This window comes from Diprion similis, chromosome 4, assembly GCF_021155765.1.
Source record: "Diprion similis isolate iyDipSimi1 chromosome 4, iyDipSimi1.1, whole genome shotgun sequence".
NCBI lineage: Eukaryota > Metazoa > Arthropoda > Insecta > Hymenoptera > Diprionidae > Diprion > Diprion similis.
The window spans coordinates 24,261,785-24,282,081 of record NC_060108.1 but is presented as its reverse complement, the minus strand read 5'-3'; the positions used below and the strand labels follow the sequence as shown (position 1 = coordinate 24,282,081).

At 40.5% G+C, this 20,297-nt stretch overlaps 1 protein-coding gene across 1 annotated transcript; it reads left to right on the top strand.

Annotated features, from left to right (window-relative positions):
- The first annotated feature begins 14,821 nt into the window (after window positions 1–14,821).
- Window positions 14,822–20,053, top strand: LOC124406120 (probable aconitate hydratase, mitochondrial). Its single transcript, XM_046881506.1, has 9 exons — window positions 14,822–14,986; window positions 15,963–16,117; window positions 16,333–16,499; window positions 16,658–17,067; window positions 17,129–17,474; window positions 17,766–17,968; window positions 18,164–18,726; window positions 18,819–19,167; window positions 19,302–20,053. The coding sequence occupies exons 1-9, from the start codon at window positions 14,954–14,956 to the stop codon at window positions 19,440–19,442; spliced, it is 2,367 nt and encodes a 788-aa protein (XP_046737462.1). The 5' UTR covers window positions 14,822–14,953; the 3' UTR covers window positions 19,443–20,053.
- The last annotated feature ends 244 nt before the right edge of the window (window positions 20,054–20,297 follow it).

Genomic DNA, 20,297 nt, shown 5'->3' with positions numbered 1-20,297 from the left:
CATGTGTTTTCTGAGTTCCTTGGGGTCGAATTACTCTAGAGAGGGTCATACCAATCGATTCCGAGACGAAAAATTTTTGGCTTCGGAAATGGAGAAAAAACTAAGGCTAACCCCTTTGGATTTTTGACGAAAATTTCGACGTCTTTGAAAAGTGTTAGAATCAATTCTTTTAGGCACTATTCCGACGTAATTTTGCGAGAGAAATCGATTGGTCGCAGTCCCAATAGGCTGCGAACAACGCCTGAAAAGTTACAGCCGAAAAACTGCTCATTTTCGTCGTCATTTCTCTGCTGTTGGTCCTACGCTCTTTTTCATGTGTTTTCTGAGTTCCTCGGGGTCGAATTACTCTAGAGAGGGTCATACCAATCGATTCCGAGACGAAAAATTTTTGGCTTCGGAAATGGAGAAAAAACTAAGGCTAACCCCTTTGGATTTTTGACGAAAATTTCGACGTCTTTGAAAAGTGTTAGAATCAATTCTTTTAGGCACTATTCCGACGTAATTTTGCGAGAGAAATCGATTGGTCGCAGTCCCAATAGGCTGCGAACAACGCCTGAAAAGTTACAGCCGAAAAACTGCTCATTTTCGTCGTCATTTCTCTGCTGTTGGTCCTACGCTCTTTTTCATGTGTTTTCTGAGTTCCTTGTGGTCGAATTACTTTAGAGAGGGTCATACCAATCGATTCCGAGACGAAAAATTTTTGGCTTCGGAAACGGAGAAAAAACTAAGGCTAACCCCTTTGGATTTTTGACGAAAATTTCGACGTCTTTGAAAAGTGTTAGAATCAATTCTTTCAGGCACTATTCCGACGTAATTTTGCGAGAGAAATCGATTGGTCGCAGTCCCAATAGGCTGCGAACAACGCCTGAAAAGTTACAGCCGAAAAACTGCTCTCTTTCGTCGTCATTTCTCTGCTGTTGGTCCTACGCTCTTTTTCATGTGTTTTCTGAGTTCCTTGAGGTCGAATTACTCCAGAGAGGGTCATACCAATCGATTCCGAGACGAAAAATTTTTGGCTTCGGAAATGGAGAAAAAACTAAGGCTAACCCCTTTGGATTTTTGACGAAAATTTCGACGTCTTTGAAAAGTGTTAGAATCAATTCTTCAAGGCACTATTCCGACGTAATTTTGCGAGAGAAATCGATTGGTCGCAGTCCCAATAGGCTGCGAACAACGCCTGAAAAGTTACAGCCGAAAAACTGCTCATTTTCGTCGTCATTTCTCTGCTGTTGGTCCTACGCTCTTTTTCATGTGTTTTCTGAGTTCCTCGGGGTCGAATTACTCTAGAGAGGGTCATACCAATCGATATCGAGACGAAAAATTTTCGGCTTCGGAAATGGAGAAAAAACTAAGGCTATCCTCCTCGAAATCGGCAAAAATTTCGACGAATTTACAGTCACAATCAAGTGAACTGTAGAAGTTCCAGCGTAATACTGGTATCAGCACAACATCCGAGCCGAGACTCTATGTGATGTTGACGCTGTAGTTCTGAATGCATGTCTGCCTTCTTGAGAGGACCTGTTGTCTCTTGCTGAGCGTATCATAGACCAACAGTGGCGGTTTTAAAAATAGAACCCACACTACTCTTTCAGGAGGATTGGAACATAATTTACAAAGACATAGGTTTAAAGTTTAAGGTTCAGTTTATTTAATTTGCCTTAATCGTAGTACAAGTGTTCTGGTGTCAGTGTCAACTACTTCAATAAGTGATAAGTAATGTTAAGGCGGAAGACTCAAAGAAATGCAAAAGAATGCTTGAATATTACATAAGACATTCATCTATCATATGATAAGGAAGGAGTGCAATATACATAACCTCATCCAGAATATGATCAATGTTATATCAGATTTTTATAATTCCAGTTCGTAAGAAGAGTTCAAGTTCTGTTGTTTCTACAGGTGCAACGAATCTTCGCAGGATACGACATGTTCGATACTGTTTTGTCACTATTTCATGTTACTTGTATTGAAATTAATGAATAAATAAATTACCCCACATATTTATCGCATTACCTCAGCTGTTTGTTCTACCCCACCTTAAATGGTTTTATTGTAATTTGTGTCGATTTCTTTGGTGCTCTACTTCTGCTTTTTTTCATATGTTTTTTGCGTTTTTGAGGGTCCACTTAGTCTAGAAAGGGTACTGCAAATCGATCCCGAGACGAAAATTTTCGGAATGGAATTTGCTTCTGGAATGGGGCTCCTGGCTTGGTTGGAGCCCCTAGAGGGAGGTTCTGGTAGAGATGTCACATATAAACCACCGCGCCGTGATTGGTCGAGCGCCTGTTCCACCAGTCAGCTAATGATCCTAATCGGTGCGCCGGCGTATGTTGGCTTGTAAACGCTCGATCGATTTCGTCTGAAACAAATTCGAATGTTAGTTTATTCTGCTGTTAGTATCACTGCTAATCGTAGTGAAGCAAGGTTGCATTTTGCAACAATTAAGATATCTGATAACGATATTTTGTAATCTGCGGGTAAGAACAATTCAGAATCTGAAGTCTATCTAGCCAACGTCAACGTGAAATTACCAATACGGCTGCATGGGATGAATAAGCAGTATATTTTTTTTTTCGAAACATTGTTTTCCGTGTGTTTCATCAGTCTAGATATACATGCCTGTTCCTTGTTTATGATAAGGGATAAAAATATTTTATATTATGTTTATTCTAAATATTTGATTCGTGTTCATGTCGATTTTGTGTCCAGCATAAAACATAAGTATGTTTGTATCCTGGTTCCCAATAAATGAAATATAATCTAATAAAATGTTTATTCTATTCCCATGTAACTTCATTTTTAATTCCTCTCATTACACCGTGTGTTATGTCTGTAGATTTCAAACGTAGAAGTTATTAAATACTCACTCGCGACATAACTGTGTAAGTATACAAGAAGCCATATGTTTTTGCCGTGTTACTTTCGTTAGATGTCCTCCACGGCATGGGTTTTCGAATATAAACTTTAAATGGAATAAAAACCTATGTGAGTCGTGATTTTCACATAGTTGAAAGAGTTTCAGTTTTCCTTACGGGGTAAGCAATTATTTTCATCTGATGTCAAAATCATGTTTCACGTGAGTGCAGCTCTGCCTTCGTCTTGTTAAATCGTTAAGATTATTCTAATTCCGTCCGGTTAGCTAATATAACCTCACGAAATTGCTTCATCAAGATTCATGCGTAAGATTTTTATCTTACTGATCAATGTTTGTGTTAGCTTACAAATTGTGGCTGGCCGTACGTATGGTCCACTTTCAATTGGACAACATAGATTGGACCAGCAATTAACGATATTTCAACAAAAATCGACCAACATTTTCCGACGCCATAGAAACTGCATGAAACCGGTGCAATTCGGCGAGCGCAGATGCTTATACCCTTAAGAATTAAAAATCATGTGAAGGGGTCGATCAAAATAGATACTCGCGTAAGTTCTCCCACGAACAAGTTTACCCACAATTGATACTACCGTAATAAACGCCGAGGCTTTGGTCGAATGCAACGGATTAGCACATTTTTAAATCCCATCACCTGCAGCTGTGGGTATATCAAGTCATGCAAATGATGCCTGTCCGAAATGTCGCGTCTAGCTGCCACCGTGTGAAACCCTGTGGAGTCAAAGAACAATTTCTCTACCTGTTGCAATACATTTGTCGCGCCCGAAGATCCTATCAGCTGTATATACCCAACCCACATGTCTAATATGCAATCTAATAACCCTGCAAACAGTTTAACGTATAACAATGACGTGCCCCCAATCGTGGGTGGCGTTGCAAAAAATTCAATCAGCTAACAATAAATCTAATTTCAAACTCACCTTATCAGTATCTGACCAGGCTCTTACTCAATGGCTCCTGATTCAATTTCGACCATCGTTGCCTACCGCACATTACTACGTACGCTTCAGGACAAACAATAACGGCCATGGATGATATCTGAAAAAACAATGACACAAGACACCACATAAGTTATGGCAAATTGAGCAAAGACGAGTCTAAGAAAGTTAAGGTTTTCCATAAACTAGAAAAAATTAGTGAAAGCAACACGTCAAGAATTTCAATTCTACCTGTGAGAACAAAATGTTTATTGATCACAACTCGTAATTATATCTTAGTCCGACGTAACGGCTTCCTTAAATCCTTACGCCTCAGAGCTTATGATGGATCTTCTCATTTTAGATCACTTTAGTCTGCTCCAATGACCCGAAACCCTTGACTTTTGGAACATTGGCCTCATTTCAGTTGAGGGTTAGACACGGTCAGGCCACTGTGAGTTGGAAACAGATTATTTCTTACCCAATCTGCAGACTTACTTCACACTTGTGGTTATTCACTAATCCACGTTGTTTTTTTTTTGTTTTTTTTGGAATTGTCGCCGAACGAATTAATTCGATGCTTGTTTCAATGTTATGCAATTTTAATAAAACTACCTCAGGGTAAATCATTACTGATCGTGAGCTGTACTCATGCGGCTCTTTCTGGCGACCGTGAACCCGTAGAAAAAGACAGTACCTATATCAGTGCTTAACACCTAAGAAACACATTCACTTTGGATTTAGCAAGCGCCTTGATGATTATTTCGATTTCTCTATTCTCTTGCAGTTATGCAGTTGGTATGAACACAAAAATTGTTTGATCAGTCGATAGAGATGAAACAAGAATGCGATGAATGGAATTTTTTCTGCTTTGGACTTTCAAATTCCTTCAAATACCCACCTGGACACGAATACCTCTCTCTCTCTCTCCCTCTCTATTTTTCTCGCGGTTATTTTAAGCCTCTCAATTGCTCAACCCAACTGACTCAGACATAATAAGAATGAAACTTGACTGAAGGAACAGCTAGGCGAGGCCCTTTCACCCCTTAATGATTTTGATCCTTTGTTTCCTGCGATATTGGGTAACGTCGATATAATTCTAGCTTTCTTCAACCTTCGCCATTTGAAACCTCGAACCGATTGATCGCCATGCCTGTCAACGGAGTGCAATGAAAATTGTGATTAATGAATGCACAAACTTCAAAGATACAGTCCTTATTTAATGAAGAGATAACTCGGCATGAAATTTCATTCCAAATCAGGACTCTGCATTTTCGAGGTGGCATTGGAAGCTCCAGCTTAGGAGATTTATAGCCGGACGTTCGATTTCACAGTTAGCTCTTGTTCATTAGGGTATGATCAGACCAATACCCTGCAATCATCGAAGTAGTGTAACGGCCCGAACAATCCCGGTGCGGCGTCTATAGGTATGTATAATTATACAAATGACGTAAGACTTTTTGATCTATGACTTGAGGCGGCGAGCAAGGTCGCTGGTACATAAAAGAGCATCGCTCAAGTGCTCTTCATCACGCCTAGAATCTCGCAACGCATCGCAGAATATACTCGTCGTAAGACAAACGAGTTCCAAACCTGGTCAGGTCCCACCATCGCGGCGTCGCTCCGGAATCCTTACAGGCTAGGTTTAGGTGAGGCACGCGTTTTATTGTTAGTGCGTGCTTTACCAATTATTTTTCAGATGATCCAAAGGTCACGTTCAATTAGTATGAACCGGATGAGTGAACAGCCTTTAGCCGAAGAGTAGTCTGAGGTACACAACCTGGGCGCCAAAGAACTCGATACCGATTTTCCGTTTACTCGCTGACATGATAAAATCGCCAGGGAATTTCGAAACTCAAAGGACGTGTTAGACTCACCTACGGCGGTGATGCGATGCTCGGTATTTACGACTCGGCCATCATTACCTGGGACAATAATCCTGCAGGTTCTTCATAGTTCGGTAATAACCGGACTCACCTCAACCGGAATCAATCCACTGGGTGCGCTGAAATTGCAACCTTTGTCACCTAATAAAGTCTCCTGAAATTCTTCTCTCCTCGAAAACAACCGCGCTGAATCAACTAACAATAAATCATTTCTGCAGTTAAATAAATCCAAACTGACGAATATAATATTATTCATTCAATTCAAAAACGCGTTGGTTGATTCAATTGGCTCCCTTTAACTTAATCGTTTGTTACACTCAAATCAATCACGAACCATACTCAACTCAATCATTCATCGCATTCAACTAAATGCGAGTGGCTGAATCGACTTTTATTCAGTTAATTCAAACATATGTTGATTGATTCAATTGGGTTCCTTCACTAAATCATTTGCCACACTGAACTAAATGCGATTTATCAAATATGCTGTTATTCATTTGATTCTAGAAAACGTTGGTTGATTCAATTGCCTCCCTCGACTAAATATTTAACTAAGCTCAACAAAACAGGAACTGTCAGAACTATTTTTTTTTTATTCGATTTGAATACACGTTGGTTGATTTAAATAAATTTCTTTTGATCGAATATATTTAGTTGGTTTAACAAATTCTTTTTCTCGGTGTGCTTTTTTATCGATTATATTTTGAGAACCATTGGCGATATTATTGTCAGAAATAAGCTCCATGTAATTTTAAAAGCTTTAAACTCGTTCCATAAAGCCCGTTTGGTATGGTGAAGTGATTGCGGATTGATTTTTTTCCAATCGTCATACTTCGATCGACGGATTTTTGGCGCGTTATCGATCACTGCATGAATAATAATCTACTGCACTGAATAATTCGATATAATATTGTTACCTGTGATATTGCTGTCGTGCAGGTTCTGAATAATAAATGCATTTGGATCAAGTTTGTGTTGTGATATGCTAGCTGGGAGCCAGACGATCGTGATTCCTATCGATGCTACGCGATCCAAGCTGGAAATAATACACCTTGACATTTCGATTCGGGTTATTATTACTTAATAACTCTGTCCACTTTTGATCTATCCATGTAGAAATTATGCTTCTGATCAGTGGACCGAGCTCCTAAAATTCCTTAGGTTTTCTCTCGAATCCATAAATCCTGCCCACCAACCACAGCTCCATGGTTATTAACATGCAACATTAAGTACCGGATCGAATCACATGGTTGTTTGGTTGTATGATAATGTTCTACCAGAATATCTACCTTGAACACACAAGGCATAAACACCATCACGCTAAGGCTATTCCGATCGATATCGTTTCGTCAAACGATGCTGACTTCGCATGATCATTTCTTTCCTTATTTCTCATGAAAAAAATCCGCCAACGGCGATTATACAAAACATATTGCATGAACATATTTTCCGCAAAAAAAAATCCCAAATGGGAAATTTATTCCAAATTTTTGAGGTGAACCGATTTTTTTCAAAACTAATTGTAAAATTAGAATGAAAATAGCTTCACAAAAAACATCAATCGCTATCGAGAGAGATTCCCTTGAAATAAAGCCGAAGGGAAAAAAGTCTCAGCACATTCGAAAGTAAGAGTTTGTCATAACACAAGGTATGCACGAGTACAGGCAATGGTAGCTTGAAAAAGACGTTCCCTGTGATCTGGTTCATCTCGGCAATGATTTGCTATTTTGAAATTGAGTTTCGGTAGGATGTCGGAGGTGAGACTTTACAGCCAGATATTGCGGGCACCGAAACTTAGACCGAGACATAGACGAATTGCTCAGCGTGTTTGCTCTGCAGGTGGGAGTGGCTCGTGGAATTTTTCATTGTACATTTATCCCGATCGGCTGGCTCTTGAGCAAGACCGAAAGATCTCGGTTCACAAGGCGATCGGTTTTGCCCGAAAGTTGACTGCAGTATTATCTCCTCTCTGTCCTTTCGTGGGAAAGAATATTTATCACTCCTCATCAGCAGCGTCGAATAATTGAAGTCGCACTGCTGGTTGAAAGAGGGGTGCGTTGAGCAACGCTGTAATGGCCGTAACTCATTTTCACGAGCTCGTTAGAGTAACCGAGACGGTAGATATATATTTTATCGCGACTTGTTCACCGGCTCAAAAACGGTTGTCAGAACGCAGCTGGCGTAAAGTCCTCGTCGTCTTTACACAATGGACCACTGTTTGACGATATTCAGCTGCGATTACTCCGGGTGTAACCTTGTCTGCATCAGGTAACTCGGGTGCCTTAAGTTAAGCTTCAAAGTCTCGTACCCTCGCCGCAAGCGCGACGCGGAGACGAATGATCGAGATAATATCTGATTATACCACGCATTGTGCTCGGTCATACCCCGCACACAATCGAGAGCTTGGCAAAATGGCGAACTCGGATTTAGTAATTGGGGCACTTAAGATCCTATCGATGGATCGTTTGGTGTACCTACACGTTACGCGTTTCGTTTGTTCCACTGATGTAAATAGTCCACGTCCACCCACCGTTAGAAAGTGTTTGATGGACTCTGCTAGCCTCTTCTATTCTTGTCAAAATCCGATTGATCATGGGCCTGATCGATCAATCCATCGTTCATACCGCTACCGTCTGACGTGCTCAAGGTGACGATGTGCTCGTCAAAGTGTTGCTCCCAATCCTTACGGTGCAAATCGAAACTGAGACGAGTTATTCGCAGGAGTTGTAAACCGTAACATAAACCATCGAAGAAACCGAATTGATGAAGTTATTCAAATCGAGTAAACATGACGTCCCTGCATTGTGTTCTTTGCCCTGAGTTCGTGTCCTGAAGGACGTCTTCTGGACGGGGCAGCCTTGAGGGTTGCGGGAGTAACCTCGATCAGAAATCGGCTCGTATTCAGGCCACTGGTTTTCAATTGGCATTCGTACTCCAGGCGCCGGCATTGTCGGCATAGCTAGATCGATACTCTCGTCCACTCACCCACCTCGAGAAACTTCTTCCAACTTTACACGTTAAATCTGTCTTATTTCTTACTGCTGTCTTTCACCCCGAATATACTATAATTCACCAAATTTCATTCAATGCCTTTACTCCTGTGCAGTACCAACTCTGAGCTTGGTTCGCCCACTCGATTCGAGATTTATCTACTTCTACAGCTACTATTAACAACTGTCTGGATTCTAACTGATAGGACCCCAGTGCCAATGATCCACTTATATCGACGAGATAAAGTGTTGGGTTTAATTAAGACTTCCATTCGTTTTCGCTGTTTATCATTCCAAGGATCAATACCTGGTCGGCACGGGCCGAAATTCCTATTCTTAAGTTCTGAAAGCAAAAAACAAAAATATACCAGTCAAGGATCAATGTACCGTTGTTGCACCGCAACTCGCTCGTTCGATCTCTGGAACAATGAACCGAAGCTGTGTTAGAACTCGGTGTGGGCGTTGGTGTCATGTTAGTGCAGCTACCGCATTTAGGTACCTATTATACTCACGGCATAATTATATTCCTGCAAGTAAGATGTCCTTTCGCTGCCTTCGGGCTAGGGAACTTTTTAGAGAGTATTATTACGACGATGCGGTTATACATTGTTACGACTATTAAACAAGGTATGCTATAACGTTGTGGGCGTGATGTGGTTGCTCACCCACCATTGTTCCGGTATTTCATCGTTTTTAGTAACTACAGTGTACCATTAATTCATTCCAAGTTTTTCTAGTCCGCTTTTGCTACATGATCTATTTTGATTTTTTCTTAAATTATTAAGTGTCAATTTAACTGTTCCGTTCACCTTTTATCGGCATTTGCATTTGTTGCAAAATTGTCCATATTCTCTTCCGTACTACTTTATTTTACAATTTCGTTATGGAACAGAAGCTCTGTGAATATTAGACGTCCTGTGATGTAAAAATGTTGTAAGTTTACGTGGATTTGATTCAGTTTCAAAAGTGCAGCTGCACTGCAAGACGGAGCTATGATGACCTTAGAAAATAGAACTAAATTGAAAGAAAAACAAGTGAATACGTAACGGAACAAAATAGAAAAAAATGTATACCTACGGCAAGGTGTTCCAGATTTAAAATACCTGAATATTAATCGTTGTATACTTGGTCCGGGCTGTACCGTATATACAGCTGTTACAAAACCGCCTGTGACATTTCGTTATCTACTTTTCTATGTATACGCACGTTGTAGATTTTTTACGAAGGTATGCAACGATTGTGAAATCGAAACCAACCGAAGTGATGGTATGAAAAAAATACCGCATCGGTATGACGTACAATAATATCCGTAAGACAGTCCAACCGGTGAATTACACTGCATAAAAATACGCTGCGGTGTAATTTGCAGTGCAATTTGCAAACGAGATCACACTGTATTGCCGAAGACGCAGACCAACAGGAGCTTCAATAATCGTTCAGATACGTCTACACGCTAGTTGGAAAGACAATACATCCACCCACACACCGAACCTGCGGCAAGCACCCGAACAGAATATATCGCTGCCGATCGCCGATAAGACTGACAGGTTCGATCGGCAGTGACGTAAGGTCGGACAGACTCGTGTCCGACATCGTTTCAACGGCGAAAAAAGGAACCGCCCTAAAAATTAAGCCGAGTATCCTGCCAGGCATCACCTACAGGCTACCAGGGTACGCAGGTTCACCAATAAAAAGCAAACCTGCGGTGAGACAGAATCGCGAACCGATCGATCGGACCGAAGTCCCTGCAGCTTGTAGGTACATGCACGTTATCGTACTCGGAGGAGTAATTGTTATCCGGATCTATGGTCACCGGCGATTTTTATTTGTCGGCAAGAATAATGACTCCATTCTCTGCAAGGAGTCGGCAACTGCTCGACTCATATTCAGAGGTAATATGCACGCATTACACCGAGAGGATGTCATGCGGCGGCCGCGGCTAAGGTCCTTGACATAATTGCGGCCGCGTTGGGTGCACGATCGCGAAACTTTTGACCATAATTCCCTCCATCGGTCGCCACCCACACCTCCGGTAAACTGCATTATCAGTCGCGTGCAGACGGTGATCGATGATCGATGATCGATTTTCGACTCGCCGCCGGTGAATCGGCTGCTCCGAGTCACGGCCAGCATCCTGCACCCGCTGCAATACGTACTTACGCCCAGAAATTCTACACGCCCGTGAACTGGAACCGGTATTGGGTATTTTAAGATTGAGAAAATTATTTTGTTCCCTCACTGGCGACTGGAATTGGGTCAGTGGATCGCGTCCCGCCCGCGTTTCAACCCAACCTTCAATCTTATCGCTGCAGGTCGAGTAATCAGGCCGAAATTTTTGATAACGCGAGACAAGTTTTACTGCCTGTATAAGCAAGGATGAAGCAATTTATCAGATCGTCATCGTTTCGACAGTGTTAACAAAACTCTGTTTAAACTCTCGATTTCTATGATAATTGCCGAACGAATCGTGTTTCAGGAGATGGCTTCATTTCGTCGAATCACTTTCACCAATGGGATATTCAGTTCGTGCGTAGGTGGATTCGATGCAGAATCTAACAGAACTTCATCACTTTATCTTGATATCTGCTTGATGAAATATCTTGTAATTAGCAATTATAAACCAATGAAGTCACAACTTTAAATCATTTGGATAATTGAATTTATATTAGAACGTTTAGTCGATACCTACCACTATACAGATTGGGTAGTTAGAAAAATCATTTAGCAAATAGAGACATTAATATCATTTTGTGCATATTACTGACCACACAGTAATTCCTGCAGTAATTGCTACAGCTCTCAAAGTAATGTAATATCTAACTATTAAAAAAGTACAAAGCGGAGGTATCAATGGAATTAAATAAGCCTCGAGGTATATCGTAACTGTATGGTACGTTTAAAATCTATTTATTTGTCCTGCGTTAAAGAATTCCCAAATTTCAAATATATCTCATCATTGCAGTGAGTTTTTTCAATTGTCTATCATACGACATAAGGAGAGTGACTTAAACAGCGCAGACACAGTAGGCATGAATGCAGATCGGACAATAATTATACATCGCAAATCGCAGAGCTCGTGGGCGTGGGCGTGTCTGACAATGTGTAACACGGGACCGACTCACGCGATTATGACTAAGTGTACCTATGATATCAGTTTGATAGTGTACGGCTGCGATTCGTATTGGATCAGTTTTGCGCATAGATACGAACCTGCACCGGGTGGTCCAGGGAGCACTCTGTTATAATTTTATCTGATTATCTGAACCCTGCTGTCGTTCTGTTGTCCACCGCGATTCGGCGATCTTGTCTAATAGTGATCGATTCCCATTTATGCATATAGGTATGTCTATGATACGTATTATGAGCGAGTGAAATGTTCGCTTTAGTGCGCTCGAAGGACGATCTCGAAATAGTTGTATCAGCCGGCTTAACTTGGACTCAATTTCATGGAACAAGTGCGGGTAGGTATACATATACAGGCTTGCGCGACTGAGCTTTCATCTTGCTTGCAAATCCTTGCTTTATGCGTTTCACTGTACCTGCATTTTTGCAAGTCTTCTGCAGTCAGACCCGACAGCTTTGTCACCGTTCTCTCTGAAGTTGCACACCCTTTTTTGTCGCGTCATCTAGGAACAATTTGATGGGAACGGCAGATAATCACCCTCTGAGAATGAAAGCGTGCTATTTGCTGATGAAATATATTACATACAAGTGGATGACACCTTGCTATTCTAAGACGAAAAAATCACGAATCATATTATACTTATGCGGTGCTAGTAAGAATGAGAACAATAATGTTTCGATCCGATAAATATAATTCATGATTCTGCAGATGCTGGGTACCCATATTTCGTTATTTTTAAGAATAACATTCAAACTTAGAAATTTCTTACTCTCCAATCACGATTCTCAAGTTCCCAATTGATGTGGAAGAGTATAGAAACGCGATCGACGTTTGGGATTTATGATAATCAATTTCTGTAGAATTATTTATAACTAATAGTTTTCTGTTCATAATTTTATTTTTATTCGTAAAAGTCGTTCAATTACAAATACCCAGTGAAAACTGCAGCTTAACATTTATAATTTAAAAAAATTAAAGACCGATGTTACTCACTTTCGAAACTAATATTAGGTCAATTGTATACAAATCGGAAGTAATTATTTCTGTCGAAATTTCATTATCCGCCTCAAAACCGTCTATTTAATTTCTCTACTCAAAGGAAAGTGCGACTTTCAGTGAACGAAGATTTTAATACTTCTGATCTTCTGAAGATTTTACATACCAGCACAAGTTACGTTATACTTGGGACTAATGCTCCAGATGAGTAATAGGATACCTACAAATTACCTCTTTGATCTATTTACAGGTGAAGTGTTCTCCACTTTCAATGATCCATATTAATCTGCGCTGCAGTTTCATCTGACGCACTTGGCGCTTGCCCTAGGTGTAAATGGTCTGCGTCAACTAACCAGTCGGGTGTAAATACAGGTACCTGTATGTATGCCAAAACAAGAAAATATAATAATCGCAAAAGTAAAGTTATAATATGTAACTTCTTGCCTCGGAGCCTGACGCCACTTCCCTGGGGCGCATTTACAAACAAATAACATGCAATTATGTGTGCGAGGTAGTACATAATCATCGGAGAACAATTCGAACTAGCCAATGAAACCCATAAATTATACATTAGTGCATGTATATAATACGTATATTCATGTCACACAACCCACTTCGTATACACGACATTGTTTTGCGATGATACCGCGCTTATTGAGGTAGGTAACGACTTGTCACTTTTCCTTCGCGTTACTTCTCGCCTCTGCCTCGTTGTATACCTAAGTGCAAAGTTGAATGCTGAACTTCGATCATGCTAACCAGACTTGTGAGTTAGTAATTTAGAAATTTTTCAGCGGAATGAATATTCTAAAACGAATAAATGAACTCTGAGTAACTATAGTGATAGATAGAGTGATACAGAGGAGATCAATGATTCGACTTTGAATCGATGAAAATCACCTAAGAAGTCATATGAACCGAATCCAAACTTGCTAACCTCATCAACATCATGGCACCGATGAAAATGCTTGCTCTTTTTTGGTACTTATTAATGAACTACGAAAAAATAAACATTGTTAAATATTGGCGCTATCTAAAACCGCCGATAAGGTAGAACTCCAACAACTTAGTCGGCAATTCTTACCGGGTACGTCAAAATGATCGACAGCGATGTATCGATATCTTACCAACAACAGGTAAGTATAAATCGAACAGCAGTATCAGTAACAGATCCGTTACCGACCGAGTAATCTGCGGACGTGTCAGAATATGTGTTATGATTGAAAAATCGTCCAGAGTACGCAAGTTAAATGTCATATGATGCCTGAGATATATTTGCGTGTTAAATTCGTTGCACTCAGCTTACAATTTTATTTTTGAAACGTGTATCTTTAAAGCTATGCGGAACACGCAGTAACGAAAATCACGAGTTTCATGCCTTTGACATACCGAGGCATCATTCATCTCTCTATCACATGATATCAAAGCTGATCAAAGTGTTCAATCAAGTCTCATTTCGTAATGCAATTGACATGTCAAATCAGTTGACGCAATTGATGTTTGAGGTGGATTCAGCGTACGCTCGTTGGAATATTTCAACTGTAATAAAACATTGAAAATCATCTGCATGATGAACCTCGTCGTCATACATTTAATGAATGGTAATCGCGGATTTTTTTCTTTCGGTAGAATTCCGTTATCTGGAACTAGTTGTCAAGATTGAATCAAACAGAAAGAAAAACGAGTTTGGTCATTTTATTGAATATCTAATCAAGCTTTCGTTTTCAATTTATTTGAAACACCTGCGATCTCTATTGCACCGACGCTTCGAAATTTCACGGTTACTGTAGCATCGTCTTAATTATCATCGAATAGAGAAGGCTCAACGAAAGCTTGAAAATTTGTGCCATTAATTAATCCGCGAATAGCGTTTCTAACGCAAACGCAAATCCGTTTCGTTGAATTGAAAAATGCAATTGCATCTAGCGTGTGAATTGCGACTATTGGGCATGCGCGTTGAGTCGATGTCTTATAAAGTGAATCAGGCCGTCGTCCAAACGAAGTGGGTAAAAGGTTTTCAGTTCTCTGGTGGCCGGTTTGAGAAGAACTGCCACAAGAGTCTACCAGGTTTGCGCGTGCGCGAAGCAGCTGAGTTGTAAGCCAGTGACGAAGACCCGACAAGATTTCCCTGCAGAAGAGCAGCAATGTCGTATTGCGTTCGCGTTTTTAAGGCTCAGGTATGAGGAAAACCATTCGTACCAAATACCGATGAATAAAACATAGAATATTCAAAACGCCGGAGTTCCAATTGAAATTCGAACGGCGCACTCACTTCACGAGATTCGAAAATCAAACCGAAAAAACGTTAAAAAAGACTCTTGTATAAGCGGCACGCAGTAGATATCCACCTCGACCTCGTTCAGAGGTCACACGAAATCTTACGCATTAAACAATTAATCGGCAGACAGTGAACTCTGAACTTTGGCCGCAACGATGGGTCTTTTTTTCTAGTCCATATCGCACTAATTATGCGCATCTGTAATTCGTGAACAAACCTCGAAGAAACATGTAATAATGACGAGTAACCGTTACAGATGTTCATCTCTCCGCCTATATTTTGCAGTAGCAATGCGCGTCGTCTCGTCGGCGATGATTTATTCGTTTCGTAAACTCTTATCAATGTAAACTTTGATATCTAGACTTGAATTTTTCGCCTGAGATGTATACGTAATTTATTGCTGGCCTTGCTTATCGGTATACACATACTTGATGTAAAATTGCGTTACAGCTGGACTTTTCATCTTACGCCAGAAATAGATCGCAGGGATATTTTTCATTCAAAGATTAATTATCAGCGATACGAAATCTGCATTGCGGTAAACTCGATCTCGATTGTCACTCATTGGAGGCTCGTTATGCTCACTTTTCTGAATCGCTATAAGTATTATGCAAACAAAAATAACTCCGACAACCATTCAATAAAAATAGAAAAATGACCATTCGTTCCTCTCCACTTACGTAACTGAACGAGGAAAAAATACTATTGATTGTCTACCACGGTTATAGGTTATGTTGTCTTTGCTCCTGCTACTGCTTTGACTGCTCAGAATCAATTCCCAAAAAGTACAACCGTATTGCTGCGTCACACTAAATTCTTTTTAGCTACCTTGTGATCCTTGATATTGATAAATTTTGATTTTTTGTTTGAAACAGCGGCTAGCTGGGTTCGCTACCGACATCCAACAAAGATGCTTCAGCGTGAGTCCGTTAAGCTTCGCCGCCGCAAAGGTGGCCATGTCCAAATTCGACCAAACTACGTACCTTCCCTATGACAAACTCGAAGAGAACATCAAAATTGTGAAAAAACGGTGAGAGCTTCTTCGTTTGTTGGCAGAAAGGCAGAGCTGTTGAGCCGTCGTATCTTGACATCAGAGAATACTTGGAAATCACTAAATAGTTTGTGGAAATTAAAAAATTGTTTGTCACTTCATGCTAGCGACTTTTTATTTTATGAAAGCGTTGCCTAAATTATCTTTGGAAAGGAACTAATCGATCAAAATTATAATTGAAATTCTACTTTCAGACTGAACCGACCACTGACATTATCTGAAAAGGTTTTGTACTCTCACTTGGATGAACCGCAGACTCAAGATGTTGTCCGTGGAACAAGTTACCTCAGATTACGACCAGACCGTGTTGCGATGCAGGATGCTACAGCACAGATGGCAATGCTGCAGTTCATCAGCTCTGGTAAGAAGTTTTACCTATTCTCTAGACAAAAGTGATCGATTAAAAAGTTTTCAACGTATAGAGTAAAATTCTCACTAAAGATTCTAAACACTGAGAATAGTTTTGTATCCTAATAGGTTCAATTTCTGCTACCTTGCTTGTTCTTGTCTCTTCTTTAGGTCTCCCCAAAGTCGCCGTGCCTTCGACCATCCACTGTGATCACTTGATCGAAGCTCAAATTGGTGGAGCTGAAGATTTAGCCCGAGCCAAGGACATAAATAAGGAAGTATACAATTTCCTGAAGACAGCTGGCGCAAAGTATGGCGTTGGCTTCTGGAACCCTGGATCTGGTATCATCCACCAAATTATTCTGGAAAACTACGCGTTCCCTGGTCTGCTGATGATTGGTACAGACTCTCACACACCAAACGGAGGTGGCTTGGGAGGCTTGTGTATTGGTGTTGGTGGAGCTGACGCTGTTGACGTGATGGCCAATATTCCGTGGGAATTGAAATGCCCCAAAGTTATTGGTGTTAAGTTGACCGGCAAGCTCAAAGGCTGGACGAGCCCGAAGGACATCATTTTGAAGGTGAGACACGTTGTGGGTATAAAATGGGTTGCAGAAATAATGAGGAAGTAATTTTCCATAGGTTGCAGGTATCCTGACCGTAAAAGGAGGTACCGGGGCGATTGTTGAATACTTTGGCCCTGGTGTGGACAGCATTAGCTGTACTGGTATGGCCACGATTTGCAACATGGGTGCGGAAATTGGTGCTACAACTTCAGTTTTCCCATACAACGGACGCATGCAAGATTATCTGAAGGCGACTGGACGTGGAGACATTGCAGTTTCAGCTGATCAGTACAGGGAAAGTCTCCTCACTGCTGATTCCAACGCTAAATACGACCAGGTCGTCGAATTAGATCTTTCAACGCTGGAGCCACACGTCAATGGACCGTTTACTCCAGATCTCGCTAACCCTATATCCAAATTGGGTGAGCTTAATTATCTAAGTTGACGTGGTAGACTCGTGAGTTTATCGATCTTTCCTTACTTTACTTCGATACACCTTTGATGGCATCATGAAAATGAAGACCTGGTATTTAAACGATTGCTTTAATTTATCTCGTGATCAACAAAGTTCACTGTTTTTTGTAGTATTATATAATCTCCCCATCCCCCATTGTCTTCATGATCATATATTGATTGGAATCTACATGGTTTGATTAATTTTTTGTACTATCATTCTATAGATTCGGTTGGTTCAAATTGGTTTAAAATTTTAGGTGAAGCTGCTAAGAAGAATGGATGGCCAAATGAGATAAAAGTCGGTCTCATTGGATCGTGCACAAACAGTTCCTATGAAGACATGGGCCGATGCGCAAACATTGCCAAGCAGGCCATGAAGCACGGAATCAAGGCCAAATCTACCTTTAACGTAACTCCTGGCTCTGAGCAAATTCGTGCCACCATCGAACGCGACGGAATTGTAATATTATATTCCTAAGACATATGTTTCATCACTGATAATAATGATAATAGGGAGTAACTGACTTTTTTCGGGAAAGCCTATGTGGTTGAAAATTATTACAGTAACAACCAATTTACGTACACTTGCAATTAAAACAAAATGCTACATCACTTTTACTTAATCTCGAACTAACTCTGCAACCCATTTAAACAGGCCGAAACTCTTCGTCAATTCGGAGGTGTCGTCCTCGCGAACGCCTGTGGTCCTTGCATTGGACAATGGGATCGTCAGGACATCAAAAAGGGCGACAAAAACACTATCGTAACATCGTACAACCGTAACTTCACCGGCCGTAACGACGCAAACCCGGCAACTCACGCTTTCGTAACAAGTCCAGAACTGGTAACAGCATTGTCAATCGCTGGACGATTAGACTTCAACCCGGTTACGGACAAACTGAAGGGTGCTGACGGCAAAGAGTTCCTTCTGGACGATCCATTCGGTGACGAACTTCCTAGCCGTGGCTTCGACCCTGGCCAAGAAACGTACGACCAACCTCCTGCTGATGGTAGCTCAGTCAAAGTTGACGTCGATCCCAAATCTCAGAGGCTCCAGCTTCTGGATCCGTTCGACAAATGGGATGGCAAAGACCTTACCGACCTAGTCGTTCTTATCAAAGCCAAGGGAAAATGTACGACCGATCACATATCCGCCGCTGGACCGTGGCTGAAGTACCGTGGTCATTTGGACAATATTTCTAACAACATGTTTATCGGGTATGTGATCTAGATTACGTATTGTTTTTTCAATTTTTAGAAAAAAGTCTACCTACTTTTTTTGGAGGGTTCCAATTTACTTTGTTTTTTAGTGCCGTCAATGCAGAGAACGGCGAAGTAAACAAAATAAAGAACCAGCTGACGGGAGAGTGGGGAGCCGTTCCCGATGTTGCTCGTCATTACAAGAAGAATGGCGTCAGGTGGGTGACTATTGGCGATGAAAACTACGGTGAAGGTTCGTCTCGGGAACACGCTGCTCTTGAGCCTAGACATCTTGGAGGACGTGCCATAATCGTGAAAAGTTTTGCTAGAATCCACGAAACTAACTTGAAGAAACAGGGTATGCTTCCATTGACTTTCGCTGACCCAAGTGATTACGACAAAATCCAACCAACTGACAAGATCAACCTCCTTGGACTCAAAGATTTAGCTCCTGGAAAGGTTGGTTGATAAAGTTGTTTGAAATAAACGCAAGAAGTATCTGAAATTTAATTCTATTCCCTAGATAAGATCAGTAATTAACATATCTGATTCAGTGCTTGTGGTTAATTGCTTTGTTTTTCAACTTGTTTTAGCCTATCAAGGCAGAAATCAAACACAAAGACGGAAAGGTTGACACCATCACTTTGAATCACACGTTCAATGAGCAGCAGATTGGTTGGTTCAAAGCAGGCTCAGCGTTGAACCGTATGAAGGAAGTAGCCCTAGGAAAGTAGAAGGGTAAACAAAGCTGAACAGACGAAAGATGAAGATGATGAATTGAGAAGTCGAACAATGCCAAAAATGTAAACTAGCTGTAAGCTAGTATGTCACATAGATTGAATTTTCGAAAGAAAATAAGGAAAATTTACAAGGTCGTTCGTTGCTAGGGAATTTTAGTTCCGATAGAAATTTGATTTTCGAAGCGGCAGTTACGCGTACGTATGGTAGGCACTTAGGAAATAGAACAATGCAAATATAAGGTAGTATTCATTACGAGAACTGAAATGTAACGGAGCTGGCTATCACTAAGAATCATGCGATATTAGAGAAATTTTATAATCGGGCTAAAGTTGCATACTTTTTTAAGCACGTGCAATGTACAATAAGTAACGAAACATCTCTTCAATTGAATAAATTATTGTACGTATTATTGATTATGGGTGTGTATGGTCAGACTAGAATCAAAACCAGACTCAAAACTAGAATTATTCGCTACTTTTTACAGTGTCAATTCTACGATTCTATTCTGCATCTTTATAATCCATTGCCGATCATTCAAGTCTGATTTTGCCAACTGAATAAAAGATAAATCATAAAGAGCGATGCTCCTTCAATCAGTTCTGTATAAAAAAAATATTGTAAATTAAGCAAATCGGTAGTTTAATCCGAATAATAACGCCCATTAGTACTTTAATAATTGTTACCTAGGATATCATTTACTCAGTAATACTTATTGTACATATTATTCACTGTATCAATCGATTAAAAAGCAAGAGCTGTCATTTTTAACAGTTTTTGCCGTGTTAATAAAGTTTTACCTAGTATGCGTTAGTAGTTTCAACTCGAAATTTTTCATTTACCAATCTTGC

What these genes read in the sequence shown, in the direction of transcription:
- LOC124406120 (XM_046881506.1), top strand. Translation starts at nt 14,954, where the DNA reads ATGTCGTATTGCGTTCGCGTTTTTAAGGCTCAG. An exon ending in ATCAAAATTGTGAAAAAACG is followed by an intron (nt 16,118 to 16,332) that starts GTGAGAGCTTCT and finishes TTCTACTTTCAG; the next exon opens with ACTGAACCGACCACTGACAT. An exon ending in GCTGCAGTTCATCAGCTCTG is followed by an intron (nt 16,500 to 16,657) that starts GTAAGAAGTTTT and finishes TCTCTTCTTTAG; the next exon opens with GTCTCCCCAAAGTCGCCGTG.